General features: G+C 42.1%; 1 protein-coding gene across 3 annotated transcripts in view; it reads left to right on the forward strand.

Moving 5' to 3' along the window:
- Positions 1–16,498, forward strand: part of LOC115464256 (uncharacterized protein At4g38062-like) — a 101,648-nt gene that overhangs the window by 54,855 nt on the left and 30,295 nt on the right. For all 3 annotated transcript variants that reach the window (XM_030194658.1, XM_030194656.1, XM_030194657.1), the window contains 3 exons: positions 5,195–5,353; positions 5,921–6,036; positions 14,513–14,618. In XM_030194658.1, coding sequence (XP_030050518.1) covers positions 5,195–5,353; positions 5,921–6,036; positions 14,513–14,618 — 381 coding nt within the window. The remainder of the gene's footprint in view (positions 1–5,194; positions 5,354–5,920; positions 6,037–14,512; positions 14,619–16,498) is intronic.

The raw sequence follows: 16,498 nt of genomic DNA on the forward strand, positions 1-16,498 counted from the left end.
GGAGGCGTGGTGAAGGCGGAACTGGGGCGTGGTTATCACCCGAACAGAGATGGGCGCCCTTCGCCGATAATGGATGCGTTTGTAGCTAGAATTTAGGGCACTTTTCCTGGACCCTGTTTTTTGACGAATAAGGCCCCAAAAAGTGCCCTAAATGACCAGATGACCCCCAGAGGGAGTCGGGGATGACCTCCCCTGACTCCCCCAGTGGTCACTAACCCCCTCCCACCACAACAAATGATGTTTCACAACTTTTTACTTTCACCCTCAAATGTCATACCCTCCTCCCAAGCAGCAGTATGCAGGTCCCTGGAGCAGTTGTTAGGGGGTGCAGTGGACGTCAGGCAGGTGGACCCAGGCCCATCCCCCCCCTACCTGTTACAATTGTGCTGCTTAATGCTACTAGTCGTCCAACCCCCCCAAACCCCCTGTACCCACATGTAGGTGCCCCCCTTCACCGCTTAGGGCTATAGTACTGGTGTAGACTTGTGGGCAGTGGGTTTTGAGGGGGATTTGGGGGGCTCAACACCCAAGGGAAGGGTGCTGTGCACCTGGGAGCTCTTTTACCTTTTTTTTTTGTTTTTGTAAAAGTGCCCCCTAGGGTGCCCGGTTGGTGTCCTGGCATGTGAGGGGGACCAGTGCACTATGAATCCTGGCCCCTCCCATGAACAAATGCCTTGGATGTATTCGTTTTTGAGCTGGGCGATTTCATTTTCCATTATCGGTGAAAAGCAAAAACGCCCAGCTCACACCTTGGCGAATAAACCATGGGCGTCTATTTTGTTTTGGAACATACGGTTCACTCCGCCCCTTCACGGACCCGTTCTCGGAGATTAACGCCCATGGAGATAGGCGTTTCTGTTCGATTATGCCCCTCCATGTATTATCAATAAAATTGACATTACCTTAGGGTCAATGTCTGCCAGGTGGTATAAGTAAGATTCTAAAAATATATGTTGATATTCAGTGTGGGAAAATCCACTTAACATCAAGCTTAACTCTAAGCAGATTTTCCAGTGGTAAATCCAGTTAAGTTGGATTGTTGCATATGAAAGAAATGGATACAGGATCTCCCTGAAGAGGTGCTGGATGGAGTGGAGGACTGGCCTAATGGTTAGTGCAGTGGGTTTCGGATGTGGGGAGTTTGATTCCCTCTGTAGCTCCTTGTGACCCTGAGCAAGTCACTGCCCCGGGTACAAATAATCTTAGGTTGTGACAACATTAGGGACAGAAAGTACTTGCAAAAATAGTATATATGTAAACCACTTTTTCTGTAGCTACAGAAAGGCAGTATATCAAGTGTGAAATAAACTGAGCTTAAATGAATAAGTTATCGATTAAGTTAAGACAGCTGTTTATACGGTCCTCTTAAACAGATAAAATTATCCAGATAAACTTTTCAGCACTATCCAGCTAGCCTTTGGCCTCTGTACTTCTCTTACATGCATAGGGATCAATATTCAAACTCCATGGTCAGCATTTGATTTAAATGCCAGCTACAGAGTTTGCAGTTATCCCTGAATATTCAGCACTGGCCAGTATGGGGATAATTCTGTAGCAGTGTATCTATATTTAGGTACCAAGAGAAAGTAGGTGCTTACTTTCCTGTATAGAATACTAAAGCACTAGATGTGGGCTAGATGGCTGATTATGGGAATTTGTTTGTTATTACTTCTTAATTTATGAGCAATGCATGTGCCATTGTAGAACCTTTTTCTGATGATGGAAATGTTTGAAAATGTATTTAAAAAAAAAGAATAGTAAAACATAACTGGGTATATGCAAGGCACATATTTAAGTGTGAGCCATACCCATGCTCCACCTAGATTCCATCTACCTGAACAATAAGCGCATATTTTCAAAATAGTGCTTATACAAAATTTTGGCCTTTATACACATCTGTGTGCACATCTGTGCATATATACCATTATTTTAACCATATCCTATCATTCACTGGTGTTACCTTTGAACTATTTTTCTGATTTTATGTATTGTACTCCGCTTTGGTGGATTTGTTTTTTAAGCGGTTAAGAACATATGAATAGTCATATTGGGTCAGACCAATGGTCCAGTATCCTCCTTCCAACAGTGTCCAAACAGGTCACAAGTAACTGGCAGAATCCCAAATAATGGCAACATTCCATGCTACCAATTAGAGGTCAAGGAGTGGCTTCCCCATGTCTGTCTTAGTAACGAACTATGGACTTTTCCTCCAGGAACTTGTCCAAACTTTTTTTTAAACCTAGATATGCTAACCGCTGTTACTACATCCTCCGGCAAAGAGTTCCATAGCTTAATTATTCATTGAGTGAAGAAATATTTCCTCCTATTTGTTTTGAAATTATTTCCATGTAACTTCATTTAGTGTCCCCTAGTGTTTGTACTTTTTGGAAGTGTAAAAAATTGATTCACTTCTACTTATTCTACACAACTCAGGATTTTGTAGATCTTAATCATATCTCCCCTCAGCCATCTCTTTTCCAACCTGAAGAACCCTAAACTCTTAAGCCTTTCCTCATATGGGAAGAGTTCCACCCCTTTATCATTTTGGTTGCTCTTCTTTGAACCTTTTCTAATTCCGGTATATCCTTTTTGAGATACAGCAACCAGAATTGAATGCAGTACTCAATGAGGTCTCACCATGGACCAATACAGAGGCATTATAGTATTCTCGGTTTTATTTACTATACCTTTCTTAATGATTCCTAGCATCCTGTTTGCTTTCTTGGCCATAAGTATATAAGTATTGCCATACTGGGACAGATCAAAAGTCCATCAAGTTCAGCATCCAGTTTCCACAGTTCCCAATCCAGGTACAAGTACCTGGCAAGATCCAAAAACGATATAATACATTTTATTCTGCTTATCTAAAAAATAAGCAGTGGATTTTTCCCAAGCCCATTTTAATAATGACTTATGGACTTTTCTTTTAGGAAGCTATCCAAACCTTTTTTAAAACCCTGCTAAGCTAACTGCTTTTACCACATTCTCTTGCAAAGAATTCCAGAGTTTAATTATACGTTGAGTGAAGAAATATTTTCTCTGATTCATTTTAGTGTCATTGTGTGCCACCTAGTCCTAGTATTTTTGGAAAGAGTAAACGAGCGATTCACGTTTACCTGTTCCACTCTGCTCATTATTTTATAGACTTCTATTATATCTCCCCCCAGTCGTCATTTCTCCAAGCTGAAGAGCCCTAGCTGCTTTAGCCTTTCCTCAAAGAGAAGTTGTCCCATCTCCTTTATCATTTTCGTCACCCCTCTCTGTACCTTTTTTATTCCACTATATTTTTTTTGAGATGCAGTGACCAGAATTGCCACTTTTTTTGGAACTTGTCCAAACATTTTTTAAACCCAGATACCCTAACCGCTGTTACCACATCCTCCAGCAACAAGTTCCTGAGCTTAACTATTCTTTGAGTGAAAAAATATTGCCTCCTATTTGGATTAAAATTATTTCCATGTATTTTCTTTGTGTTTCCAGGATGTGTACTCCTAGACATTCCAGATTTTGGCTACAGTCACCTGGTTATCAGATCTCCTTCACCCTATTGTTTTTTTCCTCTTCCCCCCTTTCCTATTTTAAATTGTAGTTCCACCCATATTCCTTTTATATCATGTATGTAATTATGGGGTCCTTTTACCAAGCTGAGGTAAAAAGGGCCCTGCGGGAGCAGTGGCGGACATTTTTTCCGCGTGCCAGGGCCATTTTTACCATAGTGGATAAAAAGCCTGAAAAAAACACATGGCCATGCAGTAAACTTGCACTTACTGCACGTCCATGTGGGGGAAGGGAAGCACTTACCAACACCCATTGAGGTGGCCGTAAGGGCTCTCACGCTACCCCAGTGGTAACCCACTGCGGTAGATTTTTTTTTTAATCCTGCAGAGTCGGAGGCGGAACCACCGCTGGCTGCTGTGTTGGGCCGGCAGTAGTTCTAGATTGCCGCGCTGCAACCCTTTAATAAAAGGTCCCCTATATGTCTTTATTTACTCTCTCTCTTTTTTTTTCTTCTCTTTTTTTAGATTGTAAGCCACCCAGATGGTCATTCTGTTGGGCGGAATAGAAAATTTTCAATAAACTTTAAACTTGTCTCCTCATCTTTGTACTTTTTGAAAGAGTGAAAAATCAATTCATTTTTACCCGTTCTGTACCACTCAGGATTTCATAGACCTCATTCATATCCCCCTCAGCCATCTTTTTTCCAAGCTGAAGAGCCCTAACCTCTTTAGTTTTTCCTCATATGGAAGGAGTTCCATCCCCTTTATCATTTTGTTCGCTCTTCTTTGAACCTTTTCTAATTCTGCTATAACGTTTTTGAGATCTGATCTGCAAGGTTTCGTTCTGTGAGTCTGTGCAGGACGTCAGAAGCAGAAGGAAGCCTTTTGCGAGAAGAAGAGGACCTTTCACATTCTGTTATCCCCGTAATTCTATAAAAGTTGCCAAAAATTGTGCGCGCAAATTTGGGCATGCACCCAATTTGCACATGTAATTTAATTGAATAATAAGCCAATTAGTGCCAATAATTGGCTTTTTAACAAGCAGTTATCAGTGCCAATTGAAATCAATTAACACGTACACACATAAATATAGGCACGACATCCGTGCCTAAATTTTATGTGTGTCCCAGGCAAGAGGGTGCGGAAATGGTAGGGTCATGGGAATTTTGGGGTTGGAACATGAGCTTGGATTCCAGTTACGTGAGCAATTATAGAATAAGGGGGCTCCGTGTACAAATTTAGGCAGGGGCATTTGCACCGTGTTTTCATTGGTGCAAATGAACGCGCCTAAATTTATTTTAGGCAGTGGCGTACCAAGGGGGGGGGCGGTCCGCCCCGGATGCATGCCGCTAGGGGGGTGCCGCGGCGCGCACCTGTCAGCTGAGTTCGCTGGTTACTTCCTGTTCCGGCCGGGGCAGAGGGAGCTGCAGCGAATTTAGCCAAGTCAGCGAACTCAGCTGACAGGCGCGCGCTGTGGCACCCCCCCAGCGGCATGCACCCAGGGGGGGGTGTCATCTCGCCGGGGGGGGCGCATCGGCGCTCCGCCCCGGGAGTCATGCCGGCTAGGATCGCCACTGATTTTAGGCACAGCTTATAGAATAGCACTTAAGTGGGGGGGTTTCAGAGACCGACATTTTAGAATTCACCCTTATATGTGCAATACCTTTTTTAAAATCTTTCTTGGAAAATATTCACAGAATGAAGAGTACACTAAAGCTATTGAAACAGAAAAAAGCAACCATGAACTAACAAAAGAACAAGTAAAAGAATGCCAGAATATAATAGAGGAGAAGGTCCAGTTGTTAAATGATAGCACTACATATTATGAAACTCTCATGGAAGATTTGCAGACACAGGTGAGTTGAGCTATTGGGAAACTGAGAATTTTTACCTCTGTTTGACTATCCTCCCTTTGCTTTAAACACATTTGAATGCATAGTTTTCCATAGCAATAAATCAAAATACCAATACAGATAGTTCAACAATGCATTCCAATACTCAAAATCCTACAGTTGGAGAGAAGCTTTATCCATAACATCTCTCCTTACCTCTAAGGAACTGTACCCTTTCCGCTATTTTACGTGTCCTTTTATGCCATTTTCTTTCCCCAGTGCCCTTGGATTAGAATCTGAGCAATATCAGATGCCCTTCCTTGTCAAAGGTTCAAGGCATCCTGATCATGAGTACATCAGTGCTGCTTTTATACCAGAAGGTCATTCCTGCAGTAATAGAGCATTATTAGCACAGTGCATTGAAATTCCTCTGGCACTGATGAACAGAAACCAGAAATATTGTCTCTTATGCATTGTTTTGTGAAGGTGATGAGCAAGAACCGGCTACTCCCTTTGTGTGATTTTGTTAATTGTGCTTATGCAAAATTTATTGTCTAGGTAGAAACATTTTTATTTTTCTTCTCTTCCCAGTATCAGGAAGCAGTGGATACAGTAAAGAAACACAGTCACTTAGAAATAAGACAGAGGGATGACAAGCTTGTCAGATTAAAGCAGCAGATTGCAGACATGTTTAAAGAAAAGTCATGGTACAGTCTTAATTATCCATTTAATATTTAAGTTTTACAATATATTGGTTTCCTTATAAAGTTAAAGTGAAAGTCATAGTCAAGATTGGAGACACATAGAGGGGCATTTTTAAAAAGGACATCCAAGTTTTGATTTGGACGTCCTCGCAAAACGTTGAAATGCAGGGACGGGGAAACCTGTATTTTTGAAACAAGATGGACGTCCATCTTTCGTTTCGAAAATACCGTCAGGGATGTCCAAATCCTTAAATTTGGTCGTCCCTAGACAAGGACATTTCTGATTTTTGGCGATTTTCAAAACCAAGGACGTCCATCTAAGAAACGACCAAATGCAAGCCATTTGGTCATGGGAGGAGCCAGCATTTGTAGTGCAGTGGTCCCCCTGACATACCAGGACACCAACCGGGCACCCAGGGAGCACTTCAGTGGACTTCATAAATTACTCCCAGGTACATAGCTTCCTTACCTTGTATGCTGAGCCCCCCCAAAACCCACTACCTACAACTGTACACCACTAGCCCTTACGGGTGAAGGGGGGCACCTAGATGTGGATACAGTGGGTTTGTGGTGGGTTTTGGAGGGCTCGCTGTTTCCTCCACAAACGTAACAGGTGGGGGGGTGGGGCTGGGTCCACCTGTCTGAAGTACACTGCACCCACTGAAATTGCTCCAGGGACCTGCATACTGCTGTCACAGACCTGAGTATGACATCTGAGGCTGGCACAAAATATTTTGAAAGATGTTTTTTGAGGGCGGAAGGGGGTTAGTGACCACTGGGGGAGTAACGGGAAGTCATCCCCGATTCTCTCCGGTGGTCATCTGGTCATTTCAGGCACCTTTTTGTGCCTTAGTCGTAAGAAAAACAGGTCCAGGTGAAAATGTCCAAATACTCATCAGGGATGTCCTTCTTTTTTTTCAATTCTGGGTCAAGAACATCCAAGTGCTAGTCACGCCCAAGTCCCACCTTCATTACACCTCCGATACGCCCCCTCAAACTTTGGCCGTCCCTGCGACGGAGTGCAGTTGGGGATGTCCAGAATCGGCTTTCGATTATACCGATTTGGGCGTTTCTGTGAGAAGAAAGTCCATCTTCCGATTTGTGTCAAAAGATGGACGTCCTTCTCTTTCGAAAATGAGCCCGATAGTAGTCAAAAACTGTACTTACTGGAAAACAAGTAGGGAAAGCATGCAGAGGCAGGTTGGGAATGTTGTCCAGCATTAGATTTCTAGATGGGGTGGGGTATCAATGTGAGGGGTTTTGTGGTGGGCATGTAGATGGAAATGGAGAAGAAAGAATAGTACAGGTGACTGTGTCAGGATATGTACATGGGAGAATATGAGTGTGGGAGTGTGGTTTGAGCTTTTTGTGAGGTGTGGAGGTATGTGGTGGATTTCAGGGTCTAGAAGCAGGGCCAGATAAACCAGTAGGCATATGAGGCAGTTGTCTAGTGCAGCAGCTTCTAGGAGATTGGCAAAGAGCAGCTACAGTGAAATCAAAATAATAGATACAATAGGTTCTGATCTTACAGTAGTTCAAGGAACTAAGTGTCAGCACATATTTTAACTGCAAAAATGAAACATTGCAAGTAAAAACACTTGAACAGAAACAGGATACACAGGGACATGTTTTTAAATAAGAAAAAACAGTACAGCTAAAGTATAACAAAATGTTCAAAACCTTTGGATAAGGAAGGAAAAGCCTCAGAACCCCATCAGTAACAAACATTTAAGCTCCAAGATTAGAAAGGATAACAAATCTCCAACCTCCAAAGGTAGACTACAAATTTCAAAACTTAGGCCACATTTGCTAAGGACCCCTTTTACCAAGCTGCAGTAAAAGAGGCCCTGTGGTAGCATCAGTGTGTTGATTTGCCATGCGCCAAGGCCCCTTTTCCTGCAGCGGGTAAAAGGCAAAAAAAAGGAAATGGCTATGCGGTAAGTGCACACTAGACACACGGCCATTTCCCAGGGGAGCCCTTACTGCCACCTATTTAGGAGGCAGGAAGGTATCCCACGCTAACCCGGCGGTAACCACTACCTGATTACCACTTGTATTGACTCCAACCCGTCTGGCCTCCCTTAGGTAACATAAACACAGATTTATCTAAATACTAACAGTGTCCACCACTGTTACAAATATTACAAATAAACTGCTTTATAAATTACTAAACTAGGGAGCGTCAGAGTCAGGAATAAAAACAGAATCAGAAGGCTATTATAGTATGAGAAGAAGCATTTTATTTTCACTTACCAATTAAAGTTACACTGGCTTATTTATTTAATTTATTTATTATGATTATTTCAGATCATGTAGTACATCAAATTAGATTTAATCAATCAAGACAGTCCACAAGCTTTTTCTCATTGAAAGTGGTAAACTGGATGCGAAAGGCTGATCCACAGTATTACTTCTCTACTCGTTACTGATTTCGGCTGTCACTTATATACCCTTCAAATCACATGTATTTACGTCATACTTTTTTCTATTAATTACAAATGTACTTAGTATTAAAAATCTTCATCTCAGTATTATCAAAATACTTTATCTCAGACTTTCCATAATTCAGCACCTAATTACGATTAGTGACTAAAATTTGCTCAATCTGCCATTTACTGTAAATTCAGCTTTTTGCAAGTCATTAGGGTCATTCTCACTTTCAACATTAATGTTTCTATAACCACTTGTTCCCTTTTATTCTTTTATCGCCTGCTTGACTACCTCCAATAATCCCCTAACTTTACATGGTCCATAAATCATTCTTTAATTAAATCATATTTCGATTGCTGAACAAACTGTTTGCAAAACACTTTTACTTCCCCATTAGCCTCTGTTGCAAGGCCTAAAATAGGCCATCTGTCACATGAGCCATTTCTTGTAAATGCCCATCTTTCACAGAAGCTTTTCTGTAAAAGTACAATTGCAAACATTTTACAGTTTGTCCTTTTAACCTATTTTGAAGCCTAGCTCAACACACAATCATAAAGGCTGTGGTCCCATGGTTATGTCCAGCATTTCCCATATGATCCATATTATTTACATGCTGGAAAAGCCCTCAGTACACAGTGACGATCCCAGATCGGCTGCCACCCGGGGCGGATCGCCAATGCACCCCCCGTGACGCAATGACCCCCCCCCCCCCCAGGTGCATTTTTAGCTGCTGGGAGCAGCCATGCGGCTTTCAGCTCCACTGGCTCCCTGTTCCCTCTGCCCCAGAACAGGAAGTAACCTGTTCCGCCACCACCGCCCCACCCTTGGTACGCCGCTGACAGTACAAAAAAGATTATATTTTCTGTCACACCAGAAATGGCATGTGCTGGGGGCAGCACTACCGTCGGCTCCTGCAGTAGGCCGGCGGTAGTGCTGGATTGTCATGCGCAGTGCTGTGGTAGCTCTACTACAATGGTGTAAAAGGGCCCCTTACGTTTTAAATGATCAAATCAAGCTCATAACTAAATGTTGCAAATTTAAATTTCAGACTTATCTCGGTCCCAGTATTTCACTAAGTGCTGCATCAGGGAAAACAGGACCAAAATCTACAAAGCAAAACAAAAACTTAACATCTTTCAATTGAAAAAATAATAATACTCTCACAAAAAACAAACTCAAAGCTTACTGATTGTATACATACTGCTTCACATCTAGGGCTTTGCAAAGATGGCCACCAGGATCCAAAAACACTGGTTATAGTGGTGGGTAATGTCATTAAACAAATAAACCAATCATGTGTCATAAACAGTACAAAAAATCAATGGCTTACCGAGGGCGGGGCAGTCCACCCCTGGTGCACGCTGCTGGAGGGTTGCAGAGAGCAGCCGCATGGCTGTTGGCTCCACTGGTTCCTGCTCCCTCTGCCCCGGAACAGGTACTTCCTGTTCCAGGGCAGAGGGAGCAGGGAATCAGCGGAACTGACAGCCACGCGGCTGCTCCCAGCAGGTAAGAATGCACCCGGGGGGGGGGGGGGGGTCGTGCTATATCCAGGGGGGATGGACGCCGCTGCACCCGTTGGGGGGGGGGGGGGGCAATGGCAATCTGCCCCGGGTGGCAGCTGACCAAGGATCACCACTACAAAAATGATGCCATTTAATTTTCGCATTTAAACCAACAGATTCTAAGTACATAAGTATTGCCATACTGGGACAGACCAAAGGTCCATCAAGCCTAGCATCCTGTTTCCAACAGTGGCCAATCTAGGTCACAAATACCTGGCAAGATCCCGAAAAAGTTCAATGCATTTTATGTTGCTTATCCCAGTGGATTTTTCCGAAGTAAATTTAATAATGGTTTATGGAGTTTTCCTTTAGGTCTAAGAAGTAGTGAAAGGAAGACTGAGCAGAAATGATGACTGCATGAAAGGGGAAGGGTGGGCAGAGTGTATATGCATCATGTGGGTAATGGAGAATAAAAAGGGGGTTTTATGGTTGAGTGTGTGAGGGAAGAATGAAGATGATATGCCAGGGGTGGTTGGTAGGATGGGATGAAGGGAAGAGGAGGTGGAGGGATAGGGGTGAATTAAGGATTGGGTGAGTTATTTTTCTCTAATAGTAAGTAAGACCTGTGGAAACGGTTGGGTGGGGGATAGGGATGCAGAGAGGTGACGGAAAAGATGGGGAGAATTGGGAGTAAATTTGGCTAAAAACAAGATAGATAGATTTTTAGGGGCCATAGAGGAAATAATAGGGGGGGAAGGGAACCACAAGGAAATTAGCCAGAATGACTATAAAAGGTTTAAATTCAGTGAACAAATGGAAATATTTGGTAAAAGAAGAAAGGTTACAGCTTGCTGATATCTTTGTGCAGAAGACCTACCTAAAATGGAGGGAAATGGGCTGGTTGAACATGCCAGAGTATTTCATGCTGTGAATGTCTAAAAGCCCGGAAAAGTCTGTGTGTGTGTGTGGGGGGGGGGGGGGGGGGGTATAATAGGGGTAGGTGCATTATTGAAATGCTACAGTGATGAAGGATTTTTGTGGTAGATATATAATTCTTATAGTGAATTTGGACGGGCTAGAACTTGTCTTAGTCTGTTTATATGACCCAAACTCAAACCAAAGACAACTTTTTGATGATCTACAAGGGAAGTTATTGCACTGGAGCATGGCATCCCTTAGTGTGGGAGATGATTTTAATATCACATTGAACCTGACTGTAGATGACTCAAAGGGTGAAGGGATAGGAAAAGGCTTAAGAAGCTGAGGAGTTAATAAGCTTAGTGTCCTCGTGCTGTAGCTGCTGCCACCCCACACCCTGCGCATGCTCAGTTTCTGCACATTTGCAAAACTGAACAGGTATGGAGGCCAGCAGCGGCAGTAGAGGGACACTATTGCCAGCAGCCCAAGTTTCAAGAGTCCATTCAGTGAGGAGGAGGTCTTCGGTTGGCAGGGGTAGCGAATCCCTATCAGCATAGGCGCCCGGTATAAGAGGCTTGGGGAGGCTATGCCTCCCCAGCCACAGCAAGATGGATCAGCTGTTTCTATAGAAATGCTAAATAGTATTAGTAGTAGTTCTCCTGCGAGTCCTGCTGCTCTGGGGGGCTTAAATAGCAGCAGCTGCAGTGAAAGCCGTCTCTAGCCTTGTGTATAACCAGTTGTAATTTGATTATCTTACTGCTGGGAGAGCAGAGCAGGGGGGTTGGCTGGAGGTGTCCTGGGTTGCCAGGGAGATATTTAACTAGGATGAATTCCTGCACATGAGCACTTCATACCAAAGAGACTTGCACTGACCCCTGAAATTTTAAAGTGCTAAAAATAAGTTTTAAAAGTATTTGCATTAAATCTAATTGCAAAATTTAGGTGTTAGGAAGTGGGATTGTTATGCTATGTACTCAAATTTGCTCAAGCCATATGCAAATTAGTCTGTTTTTGGGAGGTTCTCATTTGCATATTTATGGGTAAAAATTGTTGGAAATGTTTACAGCCTTAATGTTAGGGCATGGCTCTGATCAAAAATGTGAACTTTGATCCAAAAATGAAGGGTTTAGCTAGTGTTTTTGACTAAAAATTACCATTAGAGTGTCTGTATGTTAATCTGCATTCAAATAGAGCTCTCTGATTGGATGAGCAGCTCCTGTTAGAAAATCTGCCCGGAAACAGATTGGAGAGGAGAGAATCAATGGGTGGGTGGGTGGGTGTGGATGGCTGGAGGGGGGGCAGAGGAGAGAATCAATGGGTGGTTATGGATGGCTGGAGGGGGGGCAGGGGAGCAAGGACAAGAAATAAAGAAGAAAGGCAGAAAGTAAAGAAATAAATGGAAAGGAAGCCCTGGAAACGGAGTTAAGAGGACAGATAGCAGCAGAATCGGATACTGGGCCAGCATGATCAGAAAAACAAAGTCACCAGACAACAAAGGTAGAAAAGATCATTTTATTTTCATTATAGTGTTTGGAATATGTCCACTTTGAGAATCAGGTGCTTAACATTAAATGTTTATATTTATTTATTTACTTATGTATGGCATTTTATCCCATATTAAACATGAATTAGGATGTTTTGTGGCTCTACATGAGAATTGTGATATTATGATCCTTGTTTAATATTGTTGACGGTCTGCATTTTCCGTATTTATTTTTTCTGTGTGTTGTCAGACAATTATGGATTTAAGCTCCACCCCCGGCCCCACCCCTAACCCCGCCCCCTTTAGCCTCCCCAAACAGTTGGGCCACCGACCACCTATGCCTATCAGGTCAGGTATTTCTTTGAGCTGGGCTGGCAGTGAAGAAATTGTTTGGCCCACCTAGTTTATTGTCAGGCCCACCTTAAATCAGCCATCTGGCTATGCCACTGTTTTTAAAACAGTAAGGAAGCTCTTGGTCTCCACAGTGATCATTGAAAATGGCTATAATTATTGTTTAGGATGTATCTTATGCTGGTGAGACTGAGCAAGATGGCAACAGCAGATTTAAAGTAGTGCTGGCAGGGCTATAGTGAGGTGGGAGTTTTTTTCCATACATGGTGGAAATGTCCAAAAAGCTAGGCTTACTAGGCTAAGTTGATAGCATTAATGCAAGAGATTATGGGGCTGGGATACAGAATGACCCAGGATTTTCCTTCTCAATCTATAATGGACAATGGAAGAGTAGCTTAGCAGTTAGAGCACTGGGCCCGATATCCAGTTATGACTGGTTCAAATCCCACTGCTGCTCCTTGTGATCTCAGGCATATCATTTAACCCTCCATTGTCTCAGGTACAGAATTATATTGTGAGCCTTAACAGGGGTTGAGCTACTGCTGAAAAAGACGTGAGCAAATTCAAAATAAATAAACATTTGGAGTGGAGGAGTCACTCAACCCTCCATTGCCCTAGGTACAAAATAAGGCCCTGTGTATAATATGTAAACTGCTTTGATTGTAACCATAGAAAGGTGGTATGTCAAAACCCATCCCCTTTCTCTAACAACCCATGGGCCTGGATGCTTTGAGAAGAAAACTGTTATTAATGGGAGCATGTGGGATCTAGAGGGTTGGATCCATTTATGCTTGAATAAATCTGCTAAGAATGCTAAGTAGCTATTACTTCTTAAAAATGTAAAAATATAAGATTATAAGAAGTTTCTTAAAATGTATTAAAGTTGGAAGACTGATGACGACTGCAGTAGTGAGCCAGTGGGCAGTGACCCAGTGTTAAACGAGTCACTGCTGAGGTCTGCAGGATAATTTCCACAACTTTGTACCTGACAAGCCAGTGCAGGGTTTTTCTATTGTTTGGATTGATTGCCCCCACTGTTAAAATTTGGCTACTTAAATTAATGGGAGCTGCAGCAGCCAAAATGGCAGTAGCCCAACACTGGAAAGAAGGGGGTCCACCTCTTATACAGGAAGTTTTGGGGAGAAAGGCAGTTGTTCATAGTACGAGTGAGATAATGACACACAAGCACCATAGAGTGTAAGCTTTTCAAAAGGTGTGGATGCTTTATGAATGGGGTTCGGGGGGGGGGGGGGGGGGGGGGGAGAGATGAAGATCTGTTGAGGAGTAGTGGTTTTAGGTATGTCATAAAAGTGTGCATGTATGAGGGTCAGGTTAGGGTGAAGTTGAGTATAATTTACAGTTTGTTTTGAAAACATGTGCAGTAATATACTATGCATAACAAATAACTAGCACAGTAAAACAGGACAGAAGGGGGAGAGGAGAGGCTAAAGTTGTATGTGGCTGGATTGCAGACACACTGAAGGAACGACAGTACACCTGTGAGTTGTAACCTGTTTGAATTGAAAATAAAAAGATAAAAAAGGCAGATTAAAAGCAATCATAAATAAATAACATTTGGCCTTCCCTTCATCCATTATGAACTAGTAACTTTATTAAAGAGGACGTAAGCATTTAGTGCAAGAAGCACACAATATGTTTTAAAAAGGAAAGATTTGATCTGTAGTTATGAGGAAAATACTTCCATTTTAGGTTTCTGGTGATAAGGCGACAGCCAGTGGATATATCAACTTTTATTTTGTTACAGCTGACATCTTTTCTTTCCCTTGTGCTGCAGGGAGCATCAGCAACAGTTAGATGAACTAAAAAATGAGTTAACTAGAATGACAGAAGAAACAGAAGTACTTAGAACGAAACTGAAGACAGAAAACTTACCCAAACAGGTAGGAACTCAACATAATTGATCTCCTATTGGTGAATCAGGAACACATACGTCTGTATTACATAGAATCACAGGACATTATGGCAGATGTAGACTCTGGAGGCAATTCTAAAGCATAGGCACTAACATGCACAACTCCATTATGCACACAAATATTTAGAATCATGGCCTTTACGCATGTATGTGCATACATATGCATATAAATGCCAAAATTCTGCCTAAGTGCTATTCTGCAAATACCTGATGAACTTACATAGCGCTTATCTCCAAGGGGAGATTTGCACATTTACAGAGCATGGGCAGAGCTCACATGTGCGTAACATAGAATACTAGAATTAACACACAGATCTGCGGCATTCGGGTGCTAATTTACAGCAGCTGTATGGCTGGCATAAGTTCTCATTCCTAACTGTTAAGTGTGTATATACCCAGATAAGTTGGTATTCTATAACGGAAAGTAGGCCTTTATATTTCTTTATATAACAGACTGTCGACACCTAATTTTAGACACCCTGCTATACAATTGCCCTGTATATGTCCTATCCAGTTAGAAAATGTTCATGCATATATAGCGGAACTGAGGCAAAGAATAGTTTATAAAGGATGCAAAGAAGTTTAAATTCTATTAGTTTCAATGGGGAGCCAGTGCAAAGATATATAAAATGATGAAATACTATCATATTTCTTAAGGGAGAAGATTAAACAAACTACAATATTTTGGATCGTTTGCAACTTTTCATTAGTTGCTTTGAGCAACCCAAGTAAATAACGTTACAATAATCTAACTGTGATAAAACTAAAGTTTGTGTTAATAATCTGAATTGCTGTAGTGTGAAACATTTATATATTCTTCGAAGGTTCCTCATCAAGCAGAAAATGTTTTCATGGTCAAGTAGTTAATCTGGGAGTCAAATTCTAGATTCTGATCAATAAATACTCCTAAAATTTTGATTGCTGACCAAAGTGTATATTTATGTTTATTAATTGTAAATTATGTAAAGTTAGGAACTTAATTGTTCTCAATCAAAAGAAACTTCACTTTTTCAATATTTAACTTTAGTTTATGCCTTAACACCCATTTCTCAATTAACAATATACATCTCTGCATGATAGGTAACCCTTCACACAGTGAGGAATAAAGAGGGATTAAAGCTCTAATGTTGTCTGCATAGCTGTAATTTGTAAAACCAATAAACACCAGTTTGTTTCCCAAAGAGCGTAAAAATACATTAAACAATATGGGAGACAGGGGTGACCCCCTGCAGAACTCCACATGATTTTGCCAAAATTCAGAAAATTCATTATCCATTTTAACCTTATCTGATCTATTTACCAAAACCCCCTGCAGTCAGGTTAGAACTCGTCCTGAAATCCCTTTTTCCTCTAAAATCTGTAAGAGTGAGAGTACTTAATGCCTAGAGCAGGAGTGGAGGCTGCCTTCTTGGCTCCTTTGTCTCCCCACCAAAAAAAGCTACATATTCCGCAGATTTTAGCAAGAAACGCGTCAAGTTTTTGCTTGCTCTAAGTTGCTCCTGTTGGAGTGGTAGGGTGAGAGTACCAAGGCTCTTAACTTTGAAATGGCATCAAGATTGACCCGCAAAGACAGGGAGAAGTAGCGAGGAGCAGATGCTAAGATGGCAGTTCTCTTGGCCCGATCGAGTCGTTCAGTTAGCTCCGCTTGGACCATGGAGATTGTGAAAGAAGTATGGGCTGCTGTGGAGGCTGTGTTGGACGCAAAATTGCAGGGCAAATAGATGGTAGAAGAGAAGCCACTCAGGAGCGTTTAGACAGCATAGAGGTAGAGATGGATGTGCAGCAACATCAGGTCAGTGTATTGGAAGCCAACGCTCAGCATGCAGCATGTGACTTGGAACAGCTTCA

This window comes from Microcaecilia unicolor, chromosome 3 (assembly GCF_901765095.1).
Source record: "Microcaecilia unicolor chromosome 3, aMicUni1.1, whole genome shotgun sequence".
NCBI lineage: Eukaryota > Metazoa > Chordata > Amphibia > Gymnophiona > Siphonopidae > Microcaecilia > Microcaecilia unicolor.